This window comes from Zootermopsis nevadensis, unplaced genomic scaffold, assembly GCF_977971745.1.
Source record: "Zootermopsis nevadensis isolate Lab colony 2312 unplaced genomic scaffold, Znev_1.0 Znev_ptg000002l, whole genome shotgun sequence".
Taxonomy (NCBI): Eukaryota; Metazoa; Arthropoda; class Insecta; order Blattodea; family Termopsidae; genus Zootermopsis; species Zootermopsis nevadensis.
Genome location: NW_028259134.1, coordinates 19,882,300 through 19,898,346, shown reverse-complemented (window position 1 = coordinate 19,898,346; position 16,047 = coordinate 19,882,300). Strand labels below are relative to the sequence as shown.

The 16,047-nt window shown below is 37.0% G+C and overlaps 3 protein-coding genes across 5 annotated transcripts in view; 1 reads left to right on the top strand and 2 right to left on the bottom strand.

Moving 5' to 3' along the window:
* Positions 1–659: 659 nt before the first annotated feature.
* On the bottom strand, positions 660–8,247 carry LOC110839383 (beta-secretase 1). 2 transcript variants are annotated; one of them, XM_022083548.2, is made up of 11 exons: positions 8,112–8,247; positions 7,305–7,558; positions 6,839–6,927; positions 6,273–6,453; positions 5,651–5,819; positions 5,308–5,486; positions 4,245–4,436; positions 4,066–4,162; positions 3,476–3,595; positions 3,124–3,198; positions 660–1,735 (listed from the first exon to the last, which is right to left on the bottom strand). In XM_022083548.2, exons 2-11 carry the CDS (start codon positions 7,479–7,481, stop codon positions 1,614–1,616), a joined length of 1,401 nt encoding a protein of 466 aa, XP_021939240.1. In that variant the 5' UTR covers positions 7,482–7,558; positions 8,112–8,247; the 3' UTR covers positions 660–1,613. The 2 variants fall into 2 exon arrangements, with proteins under 2 accessions (XP_021939240.1, XP_021939239.1); XM_022083547.2 differs by lacking the exon at positions 8,112–8,247 and adding an exon at positions 7,764–7,987.
* Dlc90F (dynein light chain 90F) lies at positions 8,186–9,917 on the top strand. The gene is made up of 3 exons (XM_022083549.2): positions 8,186–8,325; positions 8,406–8,571; positions 9,533–9,917. Exons 1-3 carry the CDS (start codon positions 8,239–8,241, stop codon positions 9,679–9,681), a joined length of 402 nt encoding a protein of 133 aa, XP_021939241.1. The 5' UTR covers positions 8,186–8,238; the 3' UTR covers positions 9,682–9,917.
* A 1,962-nt stretch (positions 9,918–11,879) lies between these two features.
* The window catches only part of LOC110839382 (uncharacterized), a 57,938-nt gene continuing 53,770 nt past the window's right edge, over positions 11,880–16,047 (bottom strand). For both annotated transcript variants that reach the window (XM_087355848.1, XM_087355842.1), the window contains exons 5-7: positions 13,477–13,695; positions 13,118–13,279; positions 11,880–12,870 (exon numbers count right to left, since the gene is read on the bottom strand). In XM_087355848.1, the coding sequence (XP_087211974.1) occupies positions 12,305–12,870; positions 13,118–13,279; positions 13,477–13,695 (947 nt within the window). In that variant the 3' untranslated portion in view covers positions 11,880–12,304. The remainder of the gene's footprint in view (positions 12,871–13,117; positions 13,280–13,476; positions 13,696–16,047) is intronic.

Here is a 16,047-nt window from a genome sequence, read left to right as displayed (position 1 = left end):
GCACAGATGAGTATGCTGTTGCTGGACCAAGGAATATGACGCATAGGAAGCGCGGTAAAGATGTGAACTATACATACTATCGCTTAATACGGCTTTAAAATACTTATTACAAGCAAAGAGCATGCGGTTTCTTGTCAGAAATTATTGTTTATATCACGCGAGTAATTGTACTATCGATTCTGATATTCGATAAATTGTTTATTGCCGAAGGTCAACACAGACCCGCCTAACCTAACCTAAAAACCAGCCCATCTGGTTAGTTTGGCATTTCTACTCTGAAATTGTCAAACATATTCTTTGAACGTCATTTGAAATCATGAGATAAGCGTTAAATTTTGAAACATACTTGTTGGCTTAAATAAATATAAGTTGTACCCAATATAGTTTGAAATGCAGATTTACACAAAAGAGAAAGATACCAACTCTGTAACAACACTGTCCAAGGAACTAATCCATGGCTGCATCAACTTTCAGAAACAGAATGTATGTTAGCACAAAGTGCTCTTGTTAGAACATAATAGACTAAAATACTGGTAATTCAACTATGCTTGTGTAATATACTTTTCAGAAATAGAAAATATGTTACTGCTGTAACCACCACTACCACCAACAATAATTATATTAAAATGGTGCTGGTATTGTACAACGGTATGCAACGCCACTGTGTATGTATGTATAATTATATATATATGTACACACACTTTTTATACAGGGTTTCATCATGAGCACTTTTACAAGCTTTCCACACTCTTAGTTTCAATACTGTACCCAAATCATTGTGCTCAATTTCAATACACAGAATATACAGAGAAAGACAATTCAGTTAAGAGACAGACAGCCAATAATACTGAGCTGAATGATATGCATTCTCCTCTGCTCTTTACTTCTTAAATTTAATTTTGATTTGTTACCAAAATTCAAAATATTTGTACTATGCCACATTTTGAAAGATTTATTAGCTACCTTTATATTATACTTTCACCCTGCATTTTGCTGATAAAACATGAACACATACTTAATTACCTCTTCTGCAGAAGTCTCTAGTATGATAAAAATATTAAACTGAAATATAATTTAAAGTTCATATTAATCATAGCAAAGAATCTGGTCCACTACAAAAAAAAACCCAAAGGACTACAGAAATTCACAGTAAAAACACACACACCAGCAGGACACTACTAAAACTAAAAAGTGTTTATACATGAAGCTGTAATACCATAAGTTGAGATTTAAACGGTTGATTATCCCACAAAAATACTCCTTTCTGGTTATATCCAGCCAATTCTACACTTCTCAGTCACCATTATATAATTTGATGAAATAATTTTAATAAAATAAAAAATGCTCAATAGGGGGCAACAAATAATATTATTATATAACAAGTGTTATTTTTGTACTTTTAGTATATACACACACTCACACTTTTTATTTCCCTCATAAATTTCCCAATTTTACATCAAAATTTAGTCTTCTCTTCAAGTATGTAAAATAGAAATTTCACTCTATGTAGATATAAAATATGAAGATGTAAAGAAACTTCAATAGATAAGTACATTACACACAGTGACAGCAGCACCTCTCAAATAAGGTGCACGGATCACAGACTGGCATCCTCAGTTGCTGCTCACGATACTGGTCTCACTCATGCTTCTAGTCATCTTCTGCTTGATGTACGTCTCCCACAGCCAGTGACACAAGATGTATCCCACCAGCACACCATACATGCTTGTTAGTGCTGCCAGTAATTTGAACCAAACACTTATGTTGTCATAAGTAATTATATACAAACACAGGAAATTATAAACAGAGAGAAGAGTGGAAAGGAAGGAGATAAAAGATGAAACATTCAAATCTGCAAGTGTAATTTTAAAACTTTTCAAGAAAACAGAACAACACAATAAACATGCTTAACACTGCTCCACAGCGCATCACTGGCACAATCAACAGCCAGTTCCTACAATTTCCAATACACACAACCTACTTCCTGAAGATCCATTTTAATGCTCATAATCCAAGAGTGTTATGTCTTCCAATAGGAATCTCCAAAAAAAATTCTTTTGTCCTATCTGAGGTACATGCCCAGGCCACCATCATACCCTCATAGATTTCACTACCCCAAAAATACTACGTAGTCTGTATAAATCAGGATTTCTGAACCATATCCAGATCTAGAACCACATTCACAATTTTGTATTGACTCAAAGGCTACAAGATTATAAATGAGGACAATTTATTAAAACTACTACTGATTTACTGCTGCAAATGGTTCATACATCAATCAATAATTTTCTTTCACAAAATCTGCCATTAGTAAGATATAATACTGTTTTTGCTTACATTTCTTTCAATATCCAGTTTAATTTATGTTATGATCTGCACGCATCCCTCAAAGAATTCATCAATGAGATGCATTCTAGCTCTTGTTGACATTTTTCAATAAGCTGCAGACTTACTCATAATACTGACAAATAGTGACGTCAGTAACAGAATGTTTTCTGATAAAACTATTTTTCATTAAAAACATGAAATAACATTAAAAAAGTACATGGTACAAAAAACAAACTGGAGGGCTGCATGTGTATTAAAGTTGAGAACCCCTGGTATAAATCAAAGTTCCTTGTTATACAACATCCTAATTTTTTCTATTAACTTTACTCCTTGTTGTTCCAAATATTCTCCAGGACACTAGTAATGTGTAATCTTCCCTCACAGTAACATTTTACAACTTGTGAAAGGCCTTACTCCACTTTCCTTACATAATTTAATTTCTTCACCCCAAATCTAGCCAAGTGCAACATCAGAAGTAAAGCCCCAACTATACATTGAGGTTTGTTGATGTACTTGCCATAGCACACCTCAGGAGCTTAAGAACTTGAAAGCCTAAGAGCACGGCAGGAAAGAGTCAAATATTAACTTAAAAACTGACCCTAGTACTGTTTTACCCAATACAAATCCAACATGCACTGCCATGAATTCTCAGACCTCCATTATGTGAAACCAGTGTGTTAATCCCTGGTCATAGCCTATACAGAAGGGTTATGATATTTTCATGTTTGTTTAATAACTTTTGAATCATCAGCCAGTTGGTATCAAGGTCATACCACTGGAGGAAATGTAACCCACCTGCTATGACGTATGCAGCCACAGTTAAGGCACTTATATTTGGAAGTGGTGTTGGATTCACACATCTCTTCATGTCTGCGGACAGAACAAAGTATCACAGCACAGCAGCAATACCATTCTCGACCATACCGCAACAGAAACTTCAGAGTAAAGAAAGAAAATGAATAACAAATCTGACATCATCTGATGATGATTTACATCAAATTTAATACTTGATATTAGTCCTGTTACACAATTACTTCACTCATAACTGGTGCTTGTTCTGATGCAGTAGTGTACAGCTAAACTCAAGACAATATGCTCTCCTTTAATAAGCACAGCATACAGCAATTAAACACAAATTTTACTTTACCACGTTTTGTTTTGAATGGTCCAAACACATCTACTGCCGGGCCACATGGAGACTTAGCAAACCCAACGGTCTTGCTGCTCCGATTGAAGACTATGCGGAAACCCTCCATTACAACAACGCCTATAACATGCCAATAAGCACACAGCATTACACCACAAGCGACCAGAAGGGAATTTCTTTTTCTTGGTTATTGATGATGGAGGAACTGCAGTGCCTTAAACATTTCAATTTCCCTCATTCTCTTAAATCTTCAATATGTACCATTATGAAGCAGACTGGTGTAGTTAACACTCTCAATTATTATTTTTAAGGCAACCAAAATGAACCTTGATTAAGAAACTGGATATCCAAACTCAGTGTTTATAGTTTTCCTCAGTCTGTACAGGAAAATACTGAGATAGCACCTTTATATGTTCCATGATGTTTCCTTCCAAATCCTTACTTAACCCTCACACTACCTAACATCTGCAATTGAATTAGCATTGTAATAAATTATTAATACTTCTCATTATAATTGCGAACTATCTCTTGAGTTCATTATCATATTTTTTACGTGTATTCTTGTATGATATAACAAATATAAAGCATACCTAGCACTGTTCCCGTCTTGGAAGACTTGATACATAACTTATAGCAGTTCTGTAGGCCAAGCACCTCAGAGTTGTTGGACACCCTCTTTATATAGGACTGGAACAACAGGCATTAGTCAGACTTGTCTATGGACACTCATTTTTTCACAGTTTTGTTTGCTGTAAACAGGACAACATACCTGCGGAGGCAGTTGTAGAACAAAGTATGAGGTGTCTGAGTGAGCTAAGGAAAGACTAATGTTGGGAAAGTGAGTCCAGTCCAGAGGGTCCTTCCAACAAAACATCTTCTGGAGCATCAAGAAGTCATCAGAAATCGGAACACTCTGTTGTGTAATGGACGAGTTCAACAACTTCACCACCACGTTGAACACCTGCACGAGTGAACAAGTGGAGGAATAACTTTGTGCAACAGTTGGAACTAGAAAACTCTAGTTTGTCACACAAGGAATACACATTGAAATGGTATTTGTTTCTTATGATAGAAATGAACTCTACTGGTATGTAGTCATGCATCAGTGGTACTTGATCAAACCTGTGGTACCTCATAAATCCTGACCTTTAAACATATCCATCTCTCACACATTGCTTTTGCATATCACTTCAGTGGTACTTCCCAAAAATTTGTGGCACCTCAAAGCTGACCCATGCTTTTTTAATGTTGAAATTAGACAAAAAATCTTCCATTTGAAAGCAGTCAGTCTTCTGGACTGCAGTGCTGTGTAGTTTGGTAGAAGTTTACCAACATTTCAAAGGTCTTTGCTGCCCCGATAATGGAGGCAGCAACAATCTCTAAATACTTCGTAATTTAATTCAAGGGACATAGTTTATTGTCCGCGAGCCACGAGAGTAGACCTGACATCTTTGAGGGAGGTGGGGTAGAATTCTGTGTTACTAGCGGACCGAGAGACACCTGCAGCTTATACAGGCCGTACGTCGTGAGCTAATGTACTGACTGACTGACTGATAGCACAATGTTCTTAGGTAAGGAATATATCACCAGCGCATGCGCAGAACCCACTTTCCCCCTGCCACACAAGCAACAGCTGACAAGACCACGTCTACTCTTGTGGCTCACGGACAATAGTAGCAATAATGTTTAAGATCATTAGGTCTTAACTATGTTATTAATAAATACTACAGTAGCAGGACCCAAAGGACTGACACCAATAACACTAACGTCTAATAATGGACAAATATCAACGATGGTTTCTCTTCTAGTCCTCAAAGGACTCCACACTATACCTCAGTTGGTAACATTAGGCTGGTTGTGCCACTGTCCAGAATAGTTTTGTCTGTATTGAACTTTCGGCAGGACAGATCAACTGTTTTATTGCCAATACTGATACCAAGCAGTAATAATTCATAAAACCACTCTCTCACTATGGGTGATGTCCACAGCTCTGCTCCTTCATTCCCATTTCCTGAAATAAACAATAGCAAAGTAAACTGGTAAGGACCGGATGTGGAGAAAATAAGAAATACATTTAGATTTAATATTGGTTTAAAAGCCACTAGAAGACAAAGAAAAGTTGATTGAACTTCAGATTCCATTATACTGATCTAGATTGAAATCAAAGGCTCTTACCCAATATCTCAAACACACCAGTATGTTTGCTTCCATCACCTTCAGATCCACAGAGCTCTAGTGCAAATGCAACACTTTGGTTGTTCTTCAGATGCTGGAGTGCTTCAAGCCACGAGACAACATTCCGATCGGGTTGTGCTATCACAGGGTATGCTAGCCCCAGAATACCCTGAAATCAACACAAATCGTCTACAACAAATTCCTTCCAAAAAATACTGTAATAATGCTACATCAGCTAATAATATCAGGGAATCTAAAAACAAAATTGTCAACACATGTATCATCGTTGTCAAATGATGCCTGCCATAAAAAAGCTAAATTATCAGGCTGACTCAGTATTGTACCAACTGCTCTCTCAAAAATAATCTACAATATCAGAAAAAGAGAACTAAAGGTAAAGTTGTGACAGTGCCTATGCACAGGAACATGCAGGCATGTAATGACATGGGCATAAAGCTTCTCGGATTCTAATCCAACAATCTAACTTTTACAATTGAAAGCCATAAATACAGGTTCAAATTTTTTATTTCATCAAAACCCATGTGCTAGAAGTAGAAAACCTCTTTGGAGTGGAAGGAAGTGCAAGTCATATGAAAATGCCCTTCAAGTCAACATACTGTACCTGCCAGTGGGAACCATTCATGTAGAAATTGTGTGATGTTTTTATGGCAGCAATATCACATCTCACTAGAGGAGTGAAGAGAGGGGGAAAGTTAAGGACATCACTTCCCAACTCTCCACCCCAGAAACCCTGTGTGTACAGGACAGAGACCTTCTTGTGGTGGGATACATAAGTGTTTGAACTGAAACAGACCAAAACATAAAAAGCAACAGCAATATCATGCTTAACAAATTAATCAAAACTCCTTATTGAACTCTATAATCCTCATAGCAAATAAATGCTGAATCTTAAATAGCCATGTTGTCAAAAACTATAGCAGCAAATTGCTGCTGATTAAACAACAGATTCTTCAGTTCCAAACCATTAGACCAAATACGACTAGTAGAGCCACTTGTCAAACAAAGCACTTCACATACATATATTTCTTCTACAAAAATATGAGCTAGTATTTATTTTACCAGTGCAATGGGATATAACATTAAAAGGGATAAGTGGATGAGCCTGTTGTTAATGTGGTAACCGAAAATCTACTAACACTAAAATGTGTGTAAAAACAAAATACTTACTTTGAACTGTTGAAAAAATTCTCCACATTTGGATCTGGGGCTGCAGCAATGGCAAAATTTGTGCTTCCTGTATCCACAAGAACATTGAACTGAAAGCAGCAATGTTACAGTGTCACAACTCAGCAATATGTATTAATTATAAGGGGGAACATTTTGCACCACATCACATGACCATACAGATACAAATTTCAAGGTATATGAAAGTAATTATAGTTACAGAAACAAATGCAGAGTTCAAACTGAGTATAAGTGCTGATTACTGTATAGATCCACCAAAGCTAACCAAAACTAAGCAGAAAGCAGAACTAGCACATTAACCTTCCCCCTTCCAAAACATACATTGTGGCATGCATGCCCTATAGTTTGGATTTTAATCCATATGTCACTACCTACAGTCTAAATTAGTATCAATGTCAAATTTATTCTGCTTACAAATGTTCAGGCTGAAAAATAATGATCAACCTACAGTTTGAGGTGGTGATCCAATTTTTACTTCAATGTAGTACCCCTCGCCAGGCCTTCCCATAAGATTGGTGACAAGTTCCAGGCTTGGCACTGCAAGAATGCACAGCAGTGTTAACAGCAAATGTGGCTGTATTGGACAGGATCTTCGATGACTCTTGCAGACTTCGGCACAATGCATTGTATACGTAATAAATAAATAAACATACAGCCATCAATACACGTATCCTCAAGAATGTTACCAAGTTAAGCTGGTACCTGAAATTAAGAAGACATTTCACAAATCTCCTTTATGATACTATTACGCACCTTTAGACAAAATAGAGGTACAACTAGTAAATTTAAAAATGTTTCATGTGGCATGGAGATCCTTACATAACGTGTGCTTTGCCTAAATACAAAATAAGATGTTCTCTATGAATTCAAAATGGTAAAAATGCTGCGAAAAGACAATGAACTATACCTGTGGCGATGAAAAGAGGCACATTAAATGTTTATGACAACGAAGGCAACTTGACGATCAATCTTATTTTTTTTACCAAAAAATGGCTTCAGCATCATCATATCCACTACTACCTACAATTTTGCCTCCCTTTCCGATACAAGCCAAGCTTATTAAATCCACGAATCACCTAAATAACCCTCGTAAATACTACTAATAGCACATACACCCAATTTCGAAATCGAATAAAATGAATGGTTCATAGCAACCAACATTAAGTAACCAAAATCTTAGATTAAAATAATACCAACATACACGAACACACATGACATATAATAACAAAAGTAAAATTTTACAAAATGTCTTTACGTTGTTAAACGATGTTTTGTTTACGTCAGGAGAGCAATATATGCGTTAAGACGGACTTCCTTGAATTAATGCAACTTGTAAACAAACTCATTAACCTGTCGCTTCAATCATTTTACGCTGTCACTGTATGATACTATCGATACAACGTAGGACTGTGCTGTCGAAGAAAGATTCAAGAGAAGGCGAAACCATGGACGAATTGTCCACTGACGAAGCAAGTATATCTTTTACTTAATATGTTCTAATAAGTCGTAATTTAGATTGATTCTTAATTTACAATTTTCTATGTTTCAGACACAATTTGTGGTGGACGAAGTTAGCACTATAATTAAAGAAGCAATAGAAAATTCGATTGGAGGAAATGCATATCAGCACAACAAAGTAAATCAATGGACATCATCTGTTGTTGAGGCATGTTTAGGAGCATTGACGAAACTACAAAAACCATTTAAATATATTGGTATGCTGCAAGAGCTTTATTACTTTTGATGTGATGATTTCATGATTGAGTTATAAATTTGTTGGCCGTTTGGAGTACCAACTTCAAAAATATAATTGTGACAGTTTTGAAATTTGGTGATCTTATTAGAAAGTAGGTTAATGTGACATTTACTGCAGTGTTGCTTGTGTCTTTGGCCAGAATATGAATAATTAGTTAGACATATTTTTACACATTAATGTGATAGATGTATAATGTATAGATAGACCTTTAGGTTATAGAAGTGGCCATGGTTGACCCTTCCCAATGTGTTGTAAAACACTTTTTGAAATTTCGGTGTGGCACGAAAAAAAATTGTCCTGCAAGGAGAGTTGTTTTTCATTGTGGATATAATGATTCCACTCTTCTTACTTAGCCTGCTGATTAATACCTTCAATCTGTATTATAATGCTGTCAACAGGGTACTGTAGTTCAACTTAATATTTTGGGGATACCCATTTGAAACTCCAGGCAAAGTAATTGGCTATCCTTATATAGATCTTGCTTTTCCTGCTGGTATTGTATCTTAAAATATACCTGACTACTTCCAAATTCTTATTAATTAATTAGCTATTCAGAATCATTCCCTAATTTCTCATTGGATGCTTGCAGATGATATCATCACACACAAAAAAATATATATAGTGAGAAGGGCACATGCTTGAACTATTTGAATTCATTTTCATACACAGAGGTTGTACTAGCTCTGATATAAATATATTTTTACCAGTAAGAACAAATAGTTATAAATAAGGAATCATCCACTGTGATGTAGGTCTTAAACTTATCACATATGGTAACTACTGAACCCTGTCTTGAACCACTGTAATCCAGTTAACATGCTCAGAACGTAATTATCCTTCTCTGTTTTTGTCTCTGACTGGTCTCATTACTTCAAGATGTGGCAGTCAATATAATGATAACAAATTTTGTGTATTTTCAGTGACTTGTACAATAATGCAGAAGAATGGGGCAGGACTTCACACTGCTAGCTCTTGTTTCTGGGATAACAGTACAGATGGCAGTTGCACAGTTCGCTGGGAGAACAAGACCATGTATTGCATTGTGTCTGTGTTTGGCTTAGCCATTTGAACCTGCACATTTTTCTGTACAGTGTAACATCTTTCCATTGCACTTATTAGCTACTAAGATGCTGCTTTTGGCATGGTTTGAGCTGCTGTTACTAAACAAAACTCTTGTTATATTTCTGCAAGTACATCAGATGCCTTTCAGTTTAAAGTCTGCAATTATAACTCTGTATGCATGTGATAAATTTGTGTTATGTTATGTAAATAAAAATCTGTCTCAATTTGAGATGTTCGTCTAAACACTGTGATTTACTTATTTATTTTGTAAACAAACTCCATGAAGTAGTCCTTGAGTAGCTGATAGTTGGTCAGCTAGTCAAACTCCCCATATTGCTTGGAACCTAATTGATCATTACATGTTCATGACAACCTTCCACCTGACCCTATCCTCACTTCCTGTTTCTGTATGATCCATTTTAATATTGTTTATACATTATGCCTAGCTCTTCAGGTTTTGTAATTAAAATTCTGTATGAATTTATCTTCCACACATGCTGTTCTTTTCCTTCGTGTCTCATCCTGAGTGACTTGATCATTGTAAGGATATTAGATGATGAGTGCAAATTATGAAACCCATCATTATGAAATACTCTCCATAAACGTGTTACTTAATCTCCCTCAAGTAGAAAAATTTTCCTTAGCACCCGACACCATTACATCTCTTGTGAGAAAATTGTGTAAGATACTTGGTTAGGTTAGATTTATACTTGTAATTTGATGTTTCTTCTTATTCTTCCTTTCCAGTATAAGCCTTGTGGCTTGTTATGGGCATTACAAAACAGAATCCTTCCATCGTTCGAGGGGTCGGCCCAGACATCTCTTTCCTTTTTGGTGGTATCCTACCTGAAATCATTCCGTGTACATTCTTTTCAATTTTTCCGGTACTGTGTTATAAAATTTATTATTGGTGTAATGTTTAGTTGCTTTTCTATAATTCTATAATTCATTACTTTTGTGATTGAAAAGTGTTTAACCCAAAGTTCTTATGAAATGCATTTCTGCTGATATCAATCTTTTTGTATCATAACATCAGCTAGTCTGTGATTCACTACCACGACAGTTGTTTTAGCAAGAATCTTATAAATTTTAATTCTGGTATAATTTTATATTATATTTGGTTTGAAAAATTGGTTTCAAGCTGTTATTTTCACATCCAGATCTTTTTCTTCCTCATAGGGCAGGTGATATCCCAAATAACTGAAAGTATTAACTTGTTCTAGGGTTTTGTTATTAATACAGATTTTCCTCCTTACTGGTTTTTGATTAGTTTGACATGCTGATAATTGTGTGGCATATCAGCCAATAAACCATTCATTCATGCAGCTTCAACATGATGCAGAGTACAGCAGTACATCCATGGTTTCTTGCAAAAGCAGAAAGCAACAGAAAAGTATAACTACAGAATAATTATGTTCAGAAATACAAGAGCCACATCTTCTGCAAGTTCTGAAACTTACTGAGTTTAAATAGTTTTTATCATTTTAAACATACTATGAAAATACTGTTACTACACCTAAAAATGAAATAACTACTGGCAATCTTGTGTAATAAATTTACATGATTCTTAACAAGTACTTCACCCAATGCAGAAAGAAAGAATATGAGCACTCCACATGTGCACAGTGTTTGCAACTATCTCCCAAATCATATGGTACCAGATTCTGCTGTCAAAGATCAACGTATGAATTTAACAAATGTTTACTGGCATCAAAACAAAACTTAAGTAGCCTTCAGTACAGTTCAATCTATCATTGACATAACCAGATACATTAAACAACCATTTTCCTAACTGTTTTGTATGAATGGGAAATGCGGTTTCTTACAAGTATTTTAAACGAGAGTGTTATTGTAAATGTTTGGACATAAAAGGGATTAAAGATTCTGCGAATAGAGGGTACTGTAAAATGAGGAACTTCATGATGCATTTATGCAATCACATGGTATTCTCAGAGTATTAAATTTATAATGAAGGTGAGATAGGTATAAAGCTTGCATGGGAAACACAACATTGGTATAAAAATCTCTTAGAAATCAAAAAGGAGATGGGAGGATGATTTTGAAATGGATCTTATAGAAACAGGTTGTGAAGATATGAAATGGATACATTATCTCAGGACAGGTGGGCTTTCATTGTAACAGTAATGAACACCCAGGTTCTGCAAAAGTGTATTTTGCAAATGGTCACACAAATAGACTACTTAATGAGGAGTCCACACTATTGTTTAATATGCTTATTTGCAAAGAATGTTAGTCATACAATAAGTTTTATTGTTGTTGTTTTAATATGGCCATAGCAGTATGTTTGCAGTCATTGCTCTACCTAGCAATGATAAAACAGTTTCAGAAGGAAAAAGTGTGTTCCAGTATTCAGCGCTACGGATCATCGATGCAAGCTGCAAGTTTCCCAAGCATGTGATCAATATATGCCACATGTCTGGGCTCGGCTTTAAATGATGTAGCAAAAGTTGCCAACAGAGTTAAATGTCCTCTTTCCACTTGTGTAAACATAATCTTAGGCCACCTCCCATTATAGACGTCCATCAGAGTTAGCCGTAGAACAACGCTTTCAGTCGACACCTTCTTATATAAATGAATAATCTGAACATTAGTAAAAAGAAATGTGCAAGCTAGACAATGTCAAGCAGACCTTTCTCTCGCTGATTCTCTCGCTCTTCTGCCTGCTTACGAAGAAACCGGAGCCCCGCAGTGACGGAGCTCTCCAGATCATTCATCCTGGCCTTTCCTTTTTCCTGTCTTGTCCCACTGAATGATGGACCATAGTATTCAAATGTTGGAGGGGGCGGAATTTCTGCTCCTTTACCACGCTCAGTCTGTTCATCATCCCCCATATCTCTACTATGTGACCCGCATCCCAAAGTCCTCTTAGGTTTATGTGATGATGATCTGTCAACCCGGAATGTAACCAGGGGTTGAATCTCATCTCCTCTTCCACATGTAGTCATGTCTTCATCACATTCCTCAATCCTGATATTTGATCTCTTGGTGCCTTTGTCTGTAGAGTTTCTCAGAGTGCCGTGAGGTTTCTTTGACGAGAAGAATAATGTTGGTTTTCGTTTCTCTGGCAACACTGCAGCAGGGTTCGGAACAAAATCAGGCTGATATGACCTCGGTGGTGCAAACTCCTGTGGACGTTCACATCGCTTCTGTTTAACCCAGTCTTCTTGTGACATGACTGCAACAGGCCATAAAATTTACTGTTAAAGTTTGAATCCATACCACTGTATCTTCCATTCTAAGTTTAATTTTAAACATCTGATAAAGGCTTACAAACTTAACAAATAATATATTCTATTTGTATTATATTTAGCAGAACACCAATAAATATATTGATATTTAGATCGTTATATATCTTAGTAGATAAATCAAATAAATATAACAATTAAGATACGCAATAGAAAGGAAGAAAGCCAACAACTCACCCTCCTTCACTCCCTCTTTGCCGATATCCCAAGGCCGAACTTGCGGCTGTTTCCTTGTTGCTGGTTCCGGTTTTGGATCCAGTTCGATTACTTCTTTCTCCTCACTTTCTGATGCTTCTGCTTCGTCTTCATCTTCTTCTGGCTGCACAGACACGTCTGGCTCTGCAACGAGGGACAGGCCACAGAGTTACCAACAGACACGTCGCGCCAAGGCATCAACGCGTATAGAGGAGCGGAGGTAAAGTTCCGTGGCATTCTATTACCACATACAGAATCTCGAACTGTAAGCATCCATGAGTGGAAAATGTACACAGAAACCTTCCGACCGCGGGTTTGAGAGCGTCAAGTCGAATTCTTACCGTCCTCCTCCGGAGGCAGGCCCAAGCGGGCCCGCTTCCTCTGTCGAGCGGCCTTCAACCTGGCCTGCAGCTGCTGCTGGCGTCTCTCCCGAAGCCCTTGGGCGGCGACCTGTTCGCGTTGCGTCTCCTGTCGCAGCTTAGACAGGGCGTCCTGCTGAGCGCGTCGCTTCGCCTCGTCCTGTGCGAAGCCGTAGTACCCGACGCCGTGACTGCGGGCCTCTGTAACGTAAACGAACAAAATGATAGCAATGCAAGGCGATGGAAAGGCCAAATTCTTCCAGTCCCTGAACGTTAATCTCAGTACAAAAATTCCACGCTAACCGCCGAGGGTCACATTCCTGAAAAACAGAGAAATTGGGATTTACGGGCATCATGGCTGCTATAAACACTGAGCGATCTGTTCCTTCCCTTTTCCAAAAATACGCAGAACACAAAACAGAAACATTAAGAGTTTCGTAATGGATGCAGTGCAATGGTAACCTGGAAGCCAGAAACTGCCTTCGGATGCCACTGCAGACTTGCACCGGCAATTACAGATCTCACAGTGTGGGATACATCGATTTTTTTCTGCGTACCTTTATAAAACAACGCGCATGTAATAATATACCGCGGATTGAAAAAATGGATAAAAATGGAGGTAAATGACTGTTGAATAGCCCATACAAGATGTTATCACGCCTAAGCTCAAAGGCATGAAAGCGAACAAAACGAAAACATGTACAAAATGAAAGGACGAAAGGGAAACTGTGTAACACGTATGTTCATCACTGCCGCAACAAAAACCCATCAACGGGATATATTGTGATCAAGTTAGATATAATTCTCAGCCAAAGAAAACTATTTACAGAAGATCCATTTTGACAAAAAAGTCTTTCATAAGATAGTATAATTGCGTCATATTGTGAATCAAATATTAAATTAATTATTCGGTTTTTGTCCGTCTAATCACAATTATATTTACAATTTACAAATAAAATAATTAAAATATCATTTTTTGTTCCACATCGACACATCAACGTGTCTACACTATCATCTTTGGCCGATGTAGAACATCAAAAGCATTTCACTTCAAAACAATACATTTGCTCCAATATATGAAAATAATCTGGATATGAACATCACCAGAAAACATCACCAAAAAGCTACACAACAGAAATTGTAATTGAGTTTTAAGTTTTTTGATATAATTTTACACCTGAAGATGGTTCGATGAAACCGAAACATGTTGTAAAAATGTTCCAAATGTAAATCGATTATTCGATGTGGAACATAAAATGATATTTTAGTTATCTTATTTGTAAATTTTAAATATAATTGTGATTAGACGGACAAAAACCGAATAATTAATTTAAAAAAGTCTTTAAAATGTCTTGCTTCCCATTTGTGGTGCATGTTCGAATCTCTACTGAAATTATCATTAAGTAGTGGGAGAAACTATAAAGCTGTTACTTCATATCATCATCGTCATCATCAGGGATTAGGCATTAATGCCTGTTACAGCTTCAAATTGACTTCATATCTATCGGGTCCAAATATGCCTATTAATTTATGCGAACAAAAAAAAAAAACATTTCATGAAACGTTTGTGTCTGAAACTCCGTGAGAACAGACAATGCCCGACTGCAGTGCCTGCATCTAGACCTACCTACCTGACTACACTGTCAGAGAAGTTGCCTATCCTCGCAGCGGCGCGATAGTTATTCGGATTTAACAAACTGAGCCTGTGGTTAGGCTACACCGCATTACTTATATGTAAGAGGATTTTCCGACTGATAAAGTCCCTTTCAAAGTAGGCTCTGTACCACTGAGTTAATAATTAATGTTAAAATGTTTGGACAAATTCGTTTCCTGGGAAAATCACCCTATTCACAACAGACAGGCGTGAGTGGAAACACCTTAAATAGTAGTAATTCCATGAATTCAGCTGAGGTCGTCGAAATATGGGGATTTGCTAATTTATTCCCAGCACTAACACTGCTGCCAGCTAGCGGTGTTCATTTCCAAGAACGTGTGCGAATGTAAAGATAAATAATGAATGTGTTGAAATAGTCACTGCAGGTAATACAAATAATTTATAGGTGGTATTCATTACTCTTAGACCAATGAGCTGTATCAACTGAATATATTTCCGAGCATTCGCATGGAAGTACTGACGAATATCATGGCAAAGTGGTCAAAATTGCCTATAAGTCTGTATTTCCAGTCCATCACCTGCCCAGTTAGTCGCGATTTGTGGTTATTCCCCGCAAGATGCTACGACGACACAGCGATCGATGACGCCCCTGCACTGAACTAGCACTCATCGGAGGAGCGGAACACATAAAGCCACCTTAGTGACTGGACCATCTTCAGGCCTGAAGATGGAGACAATATGTTTCTCCGAAACGTTGTTCTCTACCTACTAGTCTACATGGAGTCACAACCGAGTAGAGCATCTTCAAATATATGGAAATACCTCGCTAAGCGTCAGCAGGAGCGAAAGTTTTAATAAAAGATAAGGTATTTAAATGAGGCGTATTTGCATCAGGCTCACTGATTTCAATCCGTATTAAGAGTGAAACATCAAAAGCG